Source organism: Salvia splendens, chromosome 22, assembly GCF_004379255.2.
Source record: "Salvia splendens isolate huo1 chromosome 22, SspV2, whole genome shotgun sequence".
NCBI lineage: Eukaryota > Viridiplantae > Streptophyta > Magnoliopsida > Lamiales > Lamiaceae > Salvia > Salvia splendens.
This window is the reverse complement of record NC_056053.1, coordinates 17,393,828-17,411,279: the sequence shown is the minus strand read 5'-3', so window position 1 is coordinate 17,411,279 and position 17,452 is coordinate 17,393,828. Positions and strand designations below refer to the sequence as shown.

General features: G+C 36.5%; 2 protein-coding genes across 2 annotated transcripts; one reads left to right on the top strand and one right to left on the bottom strand.

The window, feature by feature from the left end:
• The first annotated feature begins 715 nt into the window (after positions 1–715).
• On the top strand, positions 716–4,090 carry LOC121786993 (putative aldehyde oxidase Art an 7). Its single transcript, XM_042185584.1, has 2 exons — positions 716–1,007; positions 2,756–4,090. The coding sequence occupies exons 1-2, from the start codon at positions 729–731 to the stop codon at positions 4,088–4,090; spliced, it is 1,614 nt and encodes a 537-aa protein (XP_042041518.1). The 5' UTR covers positions 716–728.
• Positions 4,091–4,379: 289 nt separating this feature from the next.
• LOC121787579 (dolichyl-diphosphooligosaccharide--protein glycosyltransferase subunit STT3A-like) lies at positions 4,380–16,119 on the bottom strand. Its single transcript, XM_042186353.1, has 23 exons — positions 15,927–16,119; positions 15,694–15,756; positions 13,997–14,052; positions 13,823–13,894; positions 13,531–13,636; positions 13,372–13,422; positions 12,900–12,995; positions 12,698–12,757; positions 12,480–12,593; positions 11,292–11,378; positions 10,354–10,457; positions 9,993–10,088; positions 8,777–8,897; positions 8,589–8,669; positions 8,373–8,504; positions 8,074–8,292; positions 7,337–7,480; positions 6,749–6,935; positions 6,576–6,673; positions 5,222–5,301; positions 5,048–5,135; positions 4,792–4,881; positions 4,380–4,709 (listed from the first exon to the last, which is right to left on the bottom strand). Exons 1-23 carry the CDS (start codon positions 16,041–16,043, stop codon positions 4,647–4,649), a joined length of 2,325 nt encoding a protein of 774 aa, XP_042042287.1. The 5' UTR covers positions 16,044–16,119; the 3' UTR covers positions 4,380–4,646.
• Positions 16,120–17,452: the final 1,333 nt, after the last annotated feature.

Here is a 17,452-nt window from a genome sequence, read left to right as displayed (position 1 = left end):
TTGTTAGAGTTTGTAAAAGGGTTATTTTCTTCCCACTCGTTTAACTTAATTCATTTCAGATTTTTAGTAGTATTCTGGACATATTGTCACGCACTATGTCCATCGTAGAAATATTGAAATATTACAAACATACCCCACAATAAATAGTCTCATTCATATCCATTTTTTATAGGTCCATTTTATAAAGAGAAAATAAAGCAAAGAACGAGTAAGTTCTTTTCAAAACTATCAAAACTATTTAGTACTACTAGTTTATTTTAAATTAATACATGGAGTACTTTATTTTTACAATAATCCTAGCTAGTTGGAAGTTGGAACCCCAAACAAATATCCCCACAACTTATACCACCCAAAAAAGTAAAGACTCATATTTGCTGTTGATCATTAAAGTAATAAGTGAGAGCCAATCCTCAAATCTAGGGACATCCTAAGTTATAATCTCCTTTTTTAGACATATAAAAACCATGACACTAATGAAGGTCCAAAAAAGAAAAAACTAGAGTCACATGGGTAGGTTGTTGAGATGTCTTGTGATCCTCTCTCTCTTGCATGTCATACATAGTCATGAAGAGGAGACATCTATAAAAGCCCCAAAAATCAAATTTGGATTTTTCAAAGGATTCAGTTTTAGTATCCCATTTGGGAAGCAACAAGAGCCGAAGGAGGCACCGCCACCAATTGCAACAAGCGATGTCCCCGAAGACGGAGGCGGAGGCGGAGGGGCGGGGATGTATTATGGCGTCGAGAGACTCGAAAGCAAGACCGGAAGGCTTGGGAGTTGGGAGATCCATTCGCAAAATGCGGGTGTTTGTGCAATGCACATTCAATTGATGCCTAACAACAAGGCTGCATGGCACGATTCCACCAGCAACGGGCTCTCGGAGATCGATAATAGTCCGCCCTTTTGCCGGCCTCGGGCCGGGGGGAGACAGACGGACTCGAAACAAGACTGTACGGCTCATGCCGTGCAGTATGATATCGAGACCGCTCATGTTAGACCCGTCAAGGTTCGTTCGTTTCATCACCTTTTAACCTTTGTCATGTTTAATTTGATCTCCTCTATGGTGACCAACAAAATTGATGAAATAAATTTGACGCATGTTAGGTTGAGCTTCTTAAAACAACATGTAAATCCATCACCTTTTGGATGGCACAATCCCATCTCTTTTAACAACATATAGCTTGTGATAGCATAAACAATTTTATTAGCTTTAAAAATGAGTCCAATTAAGCTCGAGTAAAAATTTTGTCAACTATGTCCTTCTATTGAAAAGATAATCCAAATACTTTGACAACTAATACTCTTTTGAATGTTATAATACATAAACTCTTGATTAAATTTGGTGAATGGAGTTATGACTCTGCTAACCCTGAAAAGATAATCCAAATACTTTGACAACTAATACTCTTTTGAATGTTATAATACATAAACTCTTGATTAAATTTGGTGAATGGAGTTATGACTCTGCTAACCCATCAACGCAGTGTATTAAAAATATCAACACGATGATATTAAAATGTCAACACATAATTTTGTTGACATTTCAATATATTATGTTGATATTATGTGTTGACATTTTTAATACACTGCATTGATGAGTTAGTAAAGTTAGTGACTTAAAAAGTTAGCAATATAACGCACCTCTGACTCATTAAATTTATATAGTGTTTTATGATACAGACCAAACGGAAGAACTCATCCCAAAAGACTAGCATGTTAGGAGAGAGGGCCCATTTAGTCTATATACCCCACATCAGTTGTTCTCACAACCGATGTGGGAATTGAGTCCGTAACATTCGACCCTCCTTTAAGGGCCAACGTCCTCGTTGGTCACGGCTGGTTCTTTGCCAGGCCACCACTCCGAGTTCTCGTTGGCCACGGCCACGTTGGTCACGGCGGATTCTTTGCCCGACCACCACTCCGTGGATCACCACTCCGAGCGGCTCCAAACGTACTCGTTGGTCACGACGAGTTCGCTGCCCGGCCACCACTCCGAGCCGTTTGGGCTCTCAATGAAAGCACCAATTGATACAGACCAAACGGAAGAACTCATCCCAAAAGACTAGCCAGTTAGGAGAGAGAGTCCATTTAGTCTATATACCCCACATCAGTTGTTCTCACAACCGATGTGGGAATTGAGTCCGTAACATTTTATTTCTCTTTTTACACTAATATGGGGATCAGGGGATGTTGTTATAATTATTTTTATTATTTGCCAGCAAAAACATCATATAAAACATTAGAATTTATAAATTAATCATAGCCAACAGCTTTCTTGTTTAAATGTTTGGTTTTTAACTTTTTATGATTAAATTTGTAGTGGACAACTCAAGCTCTAACTCTAGTCCTCTATCAGCCCAAAATATAATACTAGATTGTTTAATTATCTTTTAATTCATAATATAAAGTATAAAATTATTCTAAAAAATTATTATTGAATTTGTTTGTCTTGATTTTACGTATTTTTGCAAGAACATAAACAACAAATTTGAAGTTTTTTTTTTCATTTTGTTACAATAATTCTCCAATCTATCATAAGTAATTCAAAAACAAAATCAAATAATCGAATGTTACTACCCCGGGGACAACATGAGTTTTAATACGAAACTGAAAAAGTATGAGAGAGGAATAGAAAAACAAATGAAGTGTTGTTAGTGGATAGTAGGATATGATGTTATACTACTATAATGCTAGTTAAAATTATTTTCAAAAAATAGAAAGTGCACTAATTTTGTCAGTGACAAAATGAATCAGGTGGACTCAAGCCCTTGGTGCTCATCCGGCGGGCTTTCGCGCATGGGAAGCCTGATCTCCACCGGCGGCGACAAAGACGGCTTAAAATCCGTGAGAATTCTAAAGCCATGCAAAGACTGCAATTTCGAAGAAAACAAGCGAGCCCTCTTCGCCAACCGCTGGTACGCCACTCAGCACACCTTGGACGACGGAAACTTCGTCCTCGTCGGCGGCCGCAACTCCTACAACTACGAGATCGTCCCTCCCGACACCCTCACCTTCACACCTCAGCTCTTCGAGCTCGCCCTCCTCGAAGACACAAATGACGACGCTGGCCGCGAGAATAACCTCTACCCCTTCGTCAACCTCCTCCCCGACGGCAACCTCTTCGTATTCGCCAACCACAAGTCCATCATCCTCGAACCCCGCACCGGAAACACCATCCGCCCCCTCCCGGACCTCCCTGGCGGCTCCCGCAACTATCCGGCCTCAGGGATGTCTGCTCTCCTCCCCATCGATCTTAATACAGACGTCCCTGACATTGAAATCCTCGTCTGTGGTGGGAACACGCGCGAGGCGTACATACTGTCTGACTTGCAGCAGCCGAAAAGGACATTTGTGGAGGCTGCACGAGACTGCGGGAGGCTGAACCTCAACGTGGAGGGGGCCGATTGGGAGAAGGAGGACATGCCTACGCCGCGGGTGATGGGGGACATGCTCCTTCTCCCAACCGGAGATGTGTTGATTACTAATGGCGCGAAGGCGGGGACTTCTGCTTGGGATGCGGCGGATGAGCCTAATCTCTCCCCGGTTTTGTATAGCCCGGGTAAAGAGAAGGGGGCACGGTTTCAAGAGATGGCTCCTTCCGCTATCCCGAGGATGTACCATTCATGCTCTGCAGTGTTGCCTGATGGGAAGATCCTTGTTGCAGGTAGCAACACTAACGCCTTCTACAAGCTCGAGAAATATGGAGACGACTTCAAGTTCCCTACGGAGCTCAGGGTGGAGAAGTTCTCGCCGCCATACTTGGCGCCAGAGATGGTGATCAACCGTGTCGAAATCATGGATGGAGAAACCGAAAGGGAATTGAAGTATGGAGTACAGTTTGATTTGTTGATTGGATCACGGGATGTTAAGCAGAATGATATTAAGGTGACGATGTACTCGCCGCCCTTCACCACGCATGGCTACTCTATGAACCAGAGGTTGCTGATTTTGAAGCTCGTGCTTGTGCAGAATGGAAGGATCAGGGTGATTGCGCCACCCACGGCAAGGTTTGCTCCGCCGGGGCACTATCTTGTCTTTGTTGTTCATCGGGAGGTTCCGAGCCGTGGAATATGGGTGCATATTGAGTAGGAAACCTAATTGTGTTTGTTGTTTCAGTGTTTGGTTATAATCTTGGGCATGATTTCTTATGAGACAAATTAACTAGTGGCTAGAAAAGCCTCTAAATCCTTTCATAATGATTGAATCTCTATATAGTCAGAGAGTTTGGAAATTTAAAGTGTCATTTTTAGAGGGAAAACTCTGAGAAACACTTCAGCATTATTTTTTTACTTATTCACTGTTATGTCATTAACATCAATTAGTTATACATAAATTATGAGTATATATAAGGTGTATAACTAGCAGCAAAAACAGAGGCTCGGATCTAAATCAGTTATATTAAGATTACATGTTTTAAGTTTTTTTGGTCGAACAATCTATTGAAGTGATTCCTTGTACAGTCAACGGCCACATTAACTAAGGTTGCCAGTCAAAAATTGTTCAAAACATTGCTCAATTGATCAAGGGGCCTACTAATATCTCAGTAAGAGACCACAAAATCATCAATCAATCATCTTCTCTTTTCTCTATATGGAACATCAAAGTCGTCAGACCCGTTATCCTAATGTATCGTAAGCTGGGCTACTTACTGCCAGGGATTCTTCTTTCTTGTTCCACTTCTTTTCGAGCTAGTCGAAGTGCCAGATTTCTGCGAATGGTCGGTACATGTCAGTCAGTGATGTTGCATTCACTTTTAATTTAATTCAGGTAGTATGTATGGCATAGCATACCGATTTGGATTTCTTGGTTTTCCCACGGATCCTATTCCTGGGGGACTTCAATTTGTATATCCGGACCATCCAGTGATGAGTGGTGAAGACCTACATACGAGACATAAAAACAGAAAAAAAAAAAGAAAAGAGTGAGCTCCAGTGATGACACCAACAAGATAGTGCTGCATAGCTCGCGCGAATGTATTCTCATTAGAGCTATCTCCATGTGAAAGAATAGCATCTCAATAGGAAATTATGTGGGGTCGGAACTTACCTCTTCAAAGTGAGTGAGTTTGAAATGCTTTTTCCCAATTTCAGTGTTCCTAACCCTGTCAAACCCTCTCCCATCTGTCTCTACAAACCTACAAGGCAAACAAAGTCATATAGCCAATTTTTATCTGGTAAGAGGAAAATATCTATACATAAAACCAAACCAATGAATTCACACCTGAAATATGAAAGTTTGTACATGAGGCAGTTGAGCATGGTTGGAGTAGCTTGAGAATCAATCCGATACTGACCATCTCTCTGTTCAATGCCAAAATAGAATTACTGAAACAAGCATGACAGGAAACACGAAAGGATGATGAAAAAACCATATCTAGAAAAGTTTGATATAAATACAGGCCCTTGATAGCACGGTGATCCACATGACAATGAAAATGCATAATAACCCCTTGCTCCCTGGAAGGAGCTTCTGTACTAATAACAATAAATGCCAAAACTGCCCTTTGAGAACGAGAAACAAGATGTCATTTGAATAACAACAAAGCACTGATCATTGATCAATCAAGCATATAATATCCTAGAGTTAGAACTCACATTCAACTTGACAATGGGATGCAGAATGATAAATATTGTGCACATAAAGATAAAACTATCACATATAGTGTTTTCTTGATTGTATGGTCCATCATTAAACATTTAGTTTTTTTTTCTGCTCATTTCTCATTTAGGTTGAGAGATGCTGCAAATTACATAATCACCTTGCCACATTACAAATGTAGGTATATGATTAAAATAACAAAGGTAGATGGAAAAGTTGGGATATATATTGGTCCCTAAAACCATAAACTTTAGCCAAATTCTGGTATTTCCTACAAACTTTGAAATTGGTCTAAAATATCTCAAACTTTACATCACGTTTGTTATTTCCCACGAAAGGTTAATCACCATATTCGACTAACGTACATGGATTTTTTATCCTACTCAGCACAACTAAATTAACGTGGATTTCCTCTATGGGCTTTTTATCCTATTTGTCACGAACATAAAAAGTGGTCGAAAATATTATATACGTTTCACGGTTGCCCATGTAGAATAAGTTTTTGCCGAAAATATCTTATGTGGGTTGGTTTGGAAAATAGCAAACGGAATGTAAAGTTTGTGATATTTTAAACCAATTTTAAAGAAAGCGGAAACTACCAAAATTTGGCCAAAGTTTATAGTTTGAGACCAACATCCCTAAAAAGTTCAAACGAGTATATATACATACTAAATTCTCTTAGAACATGCTGCTTGAAAGCATATACAATTTCACAAAAACAAGGAATTGTGCAAATAAAAGGTATAGAGTAAGTATAAAGTACAAAGTATAATAAACGCTATTAATTACAAACAATGACTACCCATGCTATCAAGGTAGCTGATACTGCAGTAAGGGAGCAAGTTGAGAAATTTAATGCAGCAATGGGAATGAAAAAATCAATCATTACAATAACTAGACAAATAATCAGTATATTCAGTACATAAAAAGAATTTCATTAAAGAAGAATTGCTGCTATAGCCTATAAACTACGTACCAAATAGTCAGGTTCCTTGATGTGAGGAAACACGCCTCCACCAATCCGAACCATCCACAGAAACTTGTTAATGTCATCACTGGGATACCCAACAAGACCTGAGATACAGAGGAAGCTGTAAGGATAATATTCTCCTTGATTAATAAAACCCTCTGACAAATAACGAAGACAACCTCCGAAAACAACCAAAACATATTTTACATCCAATGAGTTGAAAATGTCCCAAGCTGCCTTTTCTGGAGATGACATTGCAGTACCAACAGTCGCAATATGTGTGTTGTTCCAAGTGTTGTTATCAACAATAACTGTACGGTTAGCCATAGCTGTTGTTTGGTAACCGTAGTCCCACCAAGACGCAACCTGGAGAAAAATAGTAGCAGCAAGAAGACCAATAAGCTCGTTGCCTAGTTTGCAATAAAAGGCCCTAATATGTCTAAAAAGAGCTCAGCAGACAAAAATTCTGATTGTTGTGCCTGAAAGTCTGAAACAATCTGAATTTGTCCAGAATAAGGCCAGGGATATTTTGTGTGATGTGATTAGGCATGAACATACACATATTTTATGCTAACCAAAACACAACCAAGTTGAGAACCTCAAATAACACAAGACAGGACAATTGAGTGCTAAAAATTCTACTTATTTTAGCATTCTTATAGTAAGGCGGGAATTTCTGCTTGTTTTTTTTTCTACCTTAGGGTGAAGGATTATAGTGAGAATTTGTGTTGGCATATAAGAAATCTAGAGGCAGCATAACTACTTACTTTATCATCCACCTCAGTGTTATGGCTCAACCAAGCATATGCCTCTCTGAAGTCATCAAATACATGGAGACCATCATGAGAACGAGAGGTTAAAACAATTGACGGAGCAGAATAAGCCTCTGCTGCAGCCCAGACACAATGAACCTACAACAATAATTATTCTTAATTATTTGAAAATCAGGTCATAACATGAATACATCACTAGCAAAAACAACAATGACAAAGGTCTAGCACCAATTTAAAATCATGATACCTAAGAACTCCATATTTAACCAGTTTTGCACATTTTTGAGATTTTATAGCTTGGCTAAATACACAGATGAGGAAGACAATATGTCAAGCTTTGAGATGCAAGTTGCATGCTGCTTGATAGAGAGCCAAGTAGGCCTTAAATCTGTTAACAAAGAATGCAGGCAGAGTATAATAATAGGTCGAGCAAATAATCTGGCAGAAAGGCATATGCTCAATGAGCAGAAGGTCAATTGGTCATTAAAGGTCAAGTTTGGTTGAAGAGATAATTCGACTATATAACTTGCAAAAGTTACTAACAATATAATTTACTACATCATACTCATCATGAGGCAAGACACAGTCTCATATCAAATTAGTTGAAACAATAATCACATGAGACAACATGATTCCGTAACATTTTCCTCTGTACCATCATAGCCCATAGTCACTTTACTCATTGCAAACATATGTCAATATATAATTATTTCAAAATATATCATTCATACCACATAAAATGCTCCAAGCAAGACAAGTAAGAAAACAGCTATCACAGAAGTCTCCAGGGGCAAGACCAAAAGCCTCTTTTCAACTTGGGATACAAGAGACGGTCTCTCTATGTTTTCCTTGTCCTTCTTTTTACTTTTCCTTGAAGATCGTTCCTTTATTGTGTCCTCGCTTTTCTCATGCTTCACATCGTTTTGAGTAACTTTAGTCGTATCCCCTGCCTTGATCAGAAAATTTTCAGCCTAGTTTAGTTACATGCTATACCAATCACTTGATTCACTTGCATAATGAAGTCACTTACATTGTCTTGGGGACTTTGTGTTGCACTAACCAAATGGAATTTAATCGATCGAGTAAAAACGTCAAAAGCTTCTGATAGGGCAATACCAGACATTATACAAGCTGCTGGAGCTAGTACAAGCATAAGCCGCACCTATCGTATTGCAAATGAGTAAATTAGTTTGGGATCAGACATCAAAAGAATGTTGTGATTCAGGTAGGTGACAACTATGCATACCATGACCCCAGAAAAATACACGGATGTAACAATATAGAGAACAGCAAAGGAGCTTGCATCAGACAATGGAAAAAAGCATGCCTGCAAATTCCAACACATGGATTATTATTATCATTATTAAAGTACTTACTAAAGAAAAAAAGGGAGGATGTCAGTTCTTTTAAGAGAACAAATAATTGAGAACTTACAATAATGCCAGCAGGAACCAAAAATGCTAAAACATTAATGTCCATAAAGTAAGATGGCCAAGTAGGGGGCTGGTGCTCACTAACACTTGCAATGATTGGTATGTACTTGCTTGCATAGGTTCTGTTCTCCATTTTACAAGGGACAAAACAACCAAAAACATATCAACAACCATAACAACAGCAGCAGTAATGATAACAAAAACAAAGTAATTGTTTGCATTTGAAGGTTCTGTTGTCCATTTTACACATGGAAAAAAGAACCAATAGATAATAAATACTCCCTCTGTCCCTAAAAAATAGTCTTCTTTTGACATTTTAGTCCATCCCACAAAATTAGTCCACTTTCTGTTTTTGGAAACATTTTCACCACACATTACACTACTAATAAGGTGGATTACACTATCCACTAATACTACATCAATCACTTTTCTCTTTCTCTCTCATGGTTTGCCAATTTCGCATTAAAACATGTGCCGTCCCAAAAGTCCCTATTTTTAGGAGACAGAGGAAATAGAAATAAAAATAATTCTGAGGGGCAAAGTATATAGTCCATACAGTATTTGGGGTAACATATGACTGAGAAAAATATAGAACATAAATTACAAGACATTCATAACGAATGTTATTGGAATCTTTCACCTCTGACTCACTTTCACAAAAGACCTTTTCTAACAGAAATCTGAATCTATATAAGTTATTGTTCTAGGTTTTACATTACGAACTAAAGAGCATAACTTAAAAAGCAAGTTTTGTTGCACCAAAATCTACGAAGCATGAATATTCACACTAATACACTTTATGTGCCTTACATTACGTCTGCAAGTTATTTTACAGCTAGCAAGTAATGTCTAAGTTTGCTTCGTTGATACAGACAAGCAGGCAGTCAGCCAAAAAACATGATATCTACAAATCTCGTAGAAGAAACGATTAGACCTTAGTGCTCATAAATTACTGAGGTTAGTTCAACAGGACATATCTGCAAACTGATCTTCAGAATAAACATTGATGAAAAACAATATGTTTTGACTGACTCATACTAGATCATGAGATTCATGACAAAATTTTAAGATACAAGTTAGAATGTGTCACGAGTAAAAAGAACAGCTTTAAAAGCGAGCGTATTTTATGTACATAAAAACCAGGTATCTTTTAGTTTGTAAAGCCATTAGCCATGCATAATTTGAGCAGTAAATAATACACTTATAGAGCAACTTACGGATCAAGCAGACTCAGACTTCGTCCACTCCATCCTTTTGTTGGGCTGGATGCTACCAATGCTATTAGCACAGCCAACACAGCAAAGCACACAACCCTGAACAAGATCAACAGTTACAAGTGATCGGCGAAAACTCCATGTCTGCAAACTGTAACTGTCCTATAAAAATTAGAAAGTGGACAAATTTTTTGCAACACCAAAAACCTCTCATATTTTAATCATCTGGATATCAATGCTAGCACTCTACAGGGGAAAATATAAGAAATAGATAACGGGAGAGAACAGAAAGTGGTAAGATAAGATACACCATATTCATCATTGTCCGTTACAAACATCAGCAATATTTAGAGAAGACACTTACATCCCAACTGAGACAACAAGAGTAACTGCGACTTTGAACATTTGAGGACTCAGAATTCCTTTGATATAATAGACAAGTGCCACAACATGTATTATGATGAAGACCTGAGTATAATCAACAGAATAATCATTGCTTAATAATCCGAGAAACAAAGCTGGAATCTAAGTTTATGCTGCCAGTTACAGTTACAGTAAAACAACTAATAAAAAATAAGCAACTGCGTTAGACATTTCTATCACTAGTATGACTTGGATTTTTGAAGAAACCCGCTCACAGAAAAAGTATACACTTCATATAAAGAGTGGAAGTCATTCTCAAAATTTTTGACACGCATATAGATTTCAGCTGTAACCAGGATGGTTTAACTTTCAAAGTGTATTAACAAGATAGCCTGTTTGTTCTAAAAGAAAAAATAAGGGTAGCTATCAAACCGGTCAATGAAAATCTTAAGTTCCTTCAATATTTTCCAGTTTAAATTTGGGGATATTATCCTAGACTTATATACTTCTTTCAAAAACCATGATATCACTAAATTGAATATGGGCAACAAATTTCTATCACACTTTATACAATATCTCCCTCTAATAAGAAATTCCCAAATTCCACTTTACTCTAACTGCATCAGAAAGAACCGAAATTAAGGTTCCTAAGAATTTTAACTGCATCAACATTGATCTGTAAGTTACAACTACAGCATATACAATATTTCCTCTTTACCCTAACTGCAATTCTCATGTTCAACATCAGAACTAACAATTATACCTAGACAGTGTAAGAAAAAAATATCATAAGTCATATAGCAATTAGCAAGATAATGGAATCTGCAAACTACGGAATTTGAAAAGCTCATCTGCAGATTTGCAGCATGCCCCTGGTGGACAGCACAAGGACATCATTGGTCAGAAAAAATTGTAAAAGAGCTTTGAAAGTTGGCTAACCAAGAATGACGCAAAATGCTCAGATGTCATGACAGCATTAAAACCAACAACAGGCACCAGAGCTGCTAACAGCGTTCCCAAGACAACCTGGATACAGAAATGTTTGGTATTGGTGAAAACAATGATAGATCAGTAAAGAAACAAACACATAGAAAGTATATCTCCAGTGAGGCCGGATAAAAACATGTGCTTCATCTTCATAGTAAAACAAATGTAATGGGAGTATTACAGGTGATTCAATGTTAATAATATTTCAGCAGTATAAGGACACCATGATCAATGCATCAATTAAATTTTCATTATTATCAGGATAATATTACAGGTTCGGCCACCTCTAAATCAGGCGAAGTGTTTCCAATGGAAAAGGGGGGAAAGCAGAGTTCCCCAGAAAGCCATTATAGCTGGTAGTATTCAAATTTATTTATGTAGCCACAATCACATGGGCTTAATCTTATTCCTCAAGCTTTAACACTATAAAGGATCATATTCTCTTTGAGAGAGACCGGGAACTTAAATGCATATCATAATATGATAATCACTAGAAAATAAGATGAGAACCACAATGTTTAACAAGTAATTTAAATCGAAAATCTAGGATGGCTGGAGTTTTAATTGGTGAAACTATGTCTAAAGGAAAAAACTAGATTGGTCATATGCCAAGTTCAAGTGGTTGTGGTTTACCTCTGTTTCCTACAATATTTGAAGTTGATTTAAGAAGACACAATAAATCAACTTAAAATCTTAACCTAAAGAGTCCGTAATCATCTTCTTTAGAGCCTGAATCAACAATTGCTACTTCTCATCTAGACATTTACATAAAATAAGGAACTCATGACAGCCAGTTAAAACAGAGGTCTACAAAGTGGTCTGCCATGATTCTTGCGCTCTGCTCACCATTACAACTCTGACAATACCAAGTTTAACTTCTAGTCAATCAGCCAAGAAGAAGGGTTAGCATTTTTATTTTATTTTATTTTATTTTATGTAGATATCATAATGAAAGGATTACCACTAATTAGAGAAGAAGCTTGAGATGAGGCAGCTTTCTCCCTTCTAAAAGTAATATTAAGCATCCTAATACTCACAACGTTCAAGCTCTGGCTAATGCAGACTCATATTCATCAAAAGTGAAGAATCTACACAAATCATACACAATTTGGTATATGCACCGATACACAAAATACTTACAAGGGGAGCATAAGCAATGTAGAGGCGTGGAGAATAGCGACCAGTTACAATGCATAGCAGCACATGCATTGGGATGAGATTAATAATAAAGGTGTACCCTCCCCAAGAGCAAACCTGAAAAGATATATGAAGAAAATGAAGATTTTCATGAGCCTGAAACAGTAGGAAGATGTTTTGTGGTAAAAAGAGGAGAGCAAAAACTTCAGCAAGACACGTACCATGTAAAAGTATGCAATTGCATTTAGAGTAGCATAAAAAAGTGATCCTGTGTTCAACGTCTGCAGTGAATGAATATAGATCAAGTCATGATTCAAAATTAGTTCATAGAAGTACAAGACTCAGGTGGTCAAAAAATTTGCGCAAAAAGAATTTTTCATAATAACATTGGTAAGTTAGCAAACAAAAACATTGATACATCACCTTTATATAAAGATAGAACGTGAAGATCAAAGCAAATATTGCCACTGCTTCATTGTCATAGCTTCCAGCCACAGATCGAGATATATATGACGGCACCTGCAAGAACAAAAGTGCATAACTTTCAGATTACTGTGTTCATACAGATCTACATGCCCAGGTAGAACAACCCATACATATTGCAGTGGCATGGTAACAGAGACATATACCTATCGGACATGAAAGCTCAGCTTAAGGGAGCTAAAGGAAACATGAAATAAACAATCTCACTATAATTTCCCACATGGACATCTAAAAAACACAAAAAACGAAAAAAGTAACTGTTTATAACATACACAAGTGGAGCAATTACAGAACATAAATACATAAGAGAATTACATCACTGAATGATGTGCTTATTGCAAAAGGTAAATACAACATATTGTGTTCCGGATTTAGACAAAATAACTTAACAAAGAATTTGATAATATAATACCATGGCCAGAAGAGCTGCAGCAGTCAAGCCAGCACCAGCACCTTTAATTTCCTAGAAAAATCATCCCTCGTCAAAAATATCTCCAATAAAGATTCCCTAGTAAATTCCATCAGCTTAGGCAGCAGCCATAAGAAGAGAGGTCGTAGATTTATAAAGAACCTTTGTCAGAAGGTATGTAGCCAATGATGCAAAAGCTGAAAATACAGGAGCTGTAAATACACAAACAGTTTCAACTGATAGAGGAATATTCATGGAGTTCAATATCCTGCAAATAAATATCAGCAAGTCAATCAGCGAAACAGGACTTAAGAAAAACAAGGAAAGGTATTATTCAATACAGCTTGATAAAAATTGAACAACTAAATAATTATCTATAGATCTAACTACATAACATAAAGTTTCTTTTATGAATATATTGTTATTTATAAAGAGTAATAAGTATGATCCATACCTCCATAAAGTACCCGCAGTTAGTGTAAGCCCAGGGTAGACAGTTCCTCCAATCACACGCCCAAGAGGATACCTTACCAAGAGATCCAAATGATGTCATTACAACAAAAGTAGAATGCAATTGTAAAATTATCTCACAAAACACAATCTAGGTGAGGCAAATAGCAGAAATTACCATGTTCGGTCGTCAAACCAATTCCAGAAGTCATATACGCCACTTTTTACAAGAAACTGTACTCAACAAACTAATGTCACATTAATCTTTGTTTTATGCAGACATCAGAATGCAAGGAAGGACAGGAAATGTGGATTTTGACATATAGAAGACAAAGCACAGGAAATACAATATAGAAGATGACCAATCCTTGTGCAATGAATAGGTTAAAACTAATTTAAGTTACATCTCATATGGCCAGCAAAATAAAAATGAAATGATTTACAACTGGGTGCAATGGGCTACTCGGAAAACTTAGATAAGTATTTTTTTAGAGAAAAGGCAAGAAAATGGTAAATTTACCAAATCAAAAGTTGGCCAGAAACACCAACCACGTGCACGATTTGGGCTAGGCTATTGTTTTCACGTTTTGGTGTATGTCATATAAATATTCAAGTTTCTTCTTGAGCATAATAAAAACCATTAAGAAAACCAAACTGCTCTTTTCCACATTTATAACTCACAGGTCATACGATAATACTTTTGTCCAACAGTCATTGCTCTGTTCTTCCAATCAGCATTTCTGTTTTCAAACTCATTTTAGGGTCATGCATATTTTATCCATGTCCATTTAAATGCATCCAATTTTCTTATAGTTTTTGGTTAATTGCAATAATATTATTCCAAAACTGGTATCCGATGTAAAAGACATCATGTATTATGATAAGACATCTCCTACAAATTCAAGTGGCCAATTCAAAAAGGTTGTATATCTTTTAAAATCTGAGTGTCATATTAAACATGAGATGGAAATACAAGAGAAAAAATCCCCATAAAGCAAATATACTATTTCTACCACCAAGATATCCATGAACCACTAGATGAGTAGCATATAGAGGTTATTAACAAAAAAATATGAAAACCAATCATTATTTGAACTAATCCCGACAAATATAACCAAGCTTGTAGCTGATATTGATCAATTTCTTGGGGACATCCTTATTTGTAGTGGGTTATTTTATTTTTCTTATTATTGAGTAGGTATCTTAGAGTTAGAGTTCGATTATGAGTCTATTTTCATTAGAGTTTGATTCAAAGTTAGGAGTCTTCATTAGTTACTTATAAATAGGGCTTTGTATTCTATAGTTGAATTTAGTCGAGTCCAGCTATTTATTGTGTAGCCCTTGTGGAGGTGTGGCCCTCTTCGGAGTTGGTTCTCTAATCAATTTACAGTTCAGTTCCATCAACATAGTTCGATTTGTTCTCTGTTCCTTAACTTCCTTGTGCTTTTCTTGCATTGTCCTATTTGTTCCAGCCAATAGCCGCCTACCTCTAGCAGAAGCAGTGATCAATTCTATTTATTTAAAATTTCTTATAAAGATTTTATCTCTCCAAATCATTGTTTTCAAAGACACACCGCAGTACATGAATGGCGAATTGCATTTGAATTCCATTTTATATCCCTAAACAATTTTTGTTTATCATTGTTGTCATTTTACCAAATGCAGAGATATTTAATCCTTCTGGATGATTTGGCAAGTTGTAATATCTAAGTAGTTCCAATTGGTTATCTCCAGCTGTGGCATTTCTTAAAGCCATATCCTCCCACTCAAAACATATCATAACGAAACATGGAAAGAAGTAAATTCACTTTCTTACACAAACTGATCGCGAAGAAAGCTATTTGCAAAGATTCCATAAACAAAAACAAGACGAACCTGTGTCACTCTGTAATTGAAATACGGATCGAATTCATGAATCACACTCTCATACTTTATCACCTGCGCACAAAAAGGTTCCAAAAAACAAACAATTAAAACATATAAATTGTCGACTCTGGTAAAACTCGAGAATTCAAAGAAATATACTTAGGTTTTGATCAATTATATACATGAATTTACAAAAATGAGGACGAATGAGCGCAAGTATAAAAATGGGGAGTGGGATTTACTGAGAATAGACGGATCGAGAAAGCCATAACGCCGATCAGTAACAGAACGGCAAATGAAAGAACATTGCCGAAGGCGTGGCGGAAAGTCGCGGATTGAGAAGTCTCCTGGGTCGCCATCGAAGCCGTTGATTCAAGCTACACACAGTGAGTGTGAGAACGAGAGTGAAGGCGGGGGGTTCTGTACTACTACTAGACTTGACTTTAGACAGCTCTCCTCGTTGGGGAGACCGGTTGATGAAAAGACAGATATGACCTTACGAAATTAAATACTCTCGGTTCCTTAAAAATTGTTTCATTAGTGGATGATACGAGTTTAATGCAATGTTAATAAAGTATGTTTCATTAGTGGATGATACGAGCTTTAACCGAAGTCGGAACTGGAATCGGCCGTTTAATTGAGGAACCGAGAATCGGAAAATCGGTTCTGGTACCGGTTCCAACTTTTTAAAATAAAACCGGTTCTAGTTCTAACTGGAACCGACCGGTTCCTAACCGGGAACCGGATTATAATTCAATTTTATTTTTTTTAATTTAATATACTAATAAATCTAACTACAAGTATTTCTCCAATCCATTTTTTATGAACTAACTAACTACTATGAGTAGGGCATCATAAGTTTGTTTTTAATTTTCAAAAGAACTTGTACAAATACAATATCATTCCATATGATAGAAATTTAACTTTATACTAACATATTTATGTAACAATTCATTCAACATACGATTTTAATATGTTTGTGAATAACTTATTAACTATTACATCATAAACCAAAAAGTTACAACAAGATCAATTAGTATTGGAAATTGCATTGAATATTTGTTTATCCAAAAAAAGGGAAATGAAATTCAATTTTAAAACTCATTTAAAAAATTGCTAAATTCTAGAACTCATTTTTTATAAAAAAAAATTGCCAACATAAACTAGTATATATAAATATTATTGTATTGTTGGTTTGTATTTTTTTGTGTATTTATTTGAATTTTTAGGTATTATTTGTTATATTTCTAAATGTTGGATTATTATTTTTTTTGTATTAAACTATTTAAAATTATAAATAAATTCGGATTAAAATTACACATCGGTTCCGGTTCCGGTTCTAGGATTTATGAAAAAATAAAAACCGGTTAACCGATCAAGCGGTCCGGTTAGAACCGGAACCAGCCGAATAAGCAAGTCTAAACGTAATATTAATAAAATATATTTTATTAGTGATAAAATAAGTGAAGTATGAGAGATAAAGAAATGGAATGAATTAAACATTCATGATTTGTGAGCTTAGCATGAAACAAAACAAGGAAAGCTATATTAATTTGAGCTATGCAAAAATAAATTTATAGTAAAAGGAAATTATACTCACATACTTATCCATGTCTCTTATCCGTTTCTTAATCGTTTTATCTCTTCACTATTCATGGGCCTCACTGTACGTTTCACTCCATCTCTTAACTAAGAGACAGCACCTGCATCCCTCCATCTCTTAACCGTCTCTTAATCATCTCATCCCTTAACTATTCATTCAATTTCA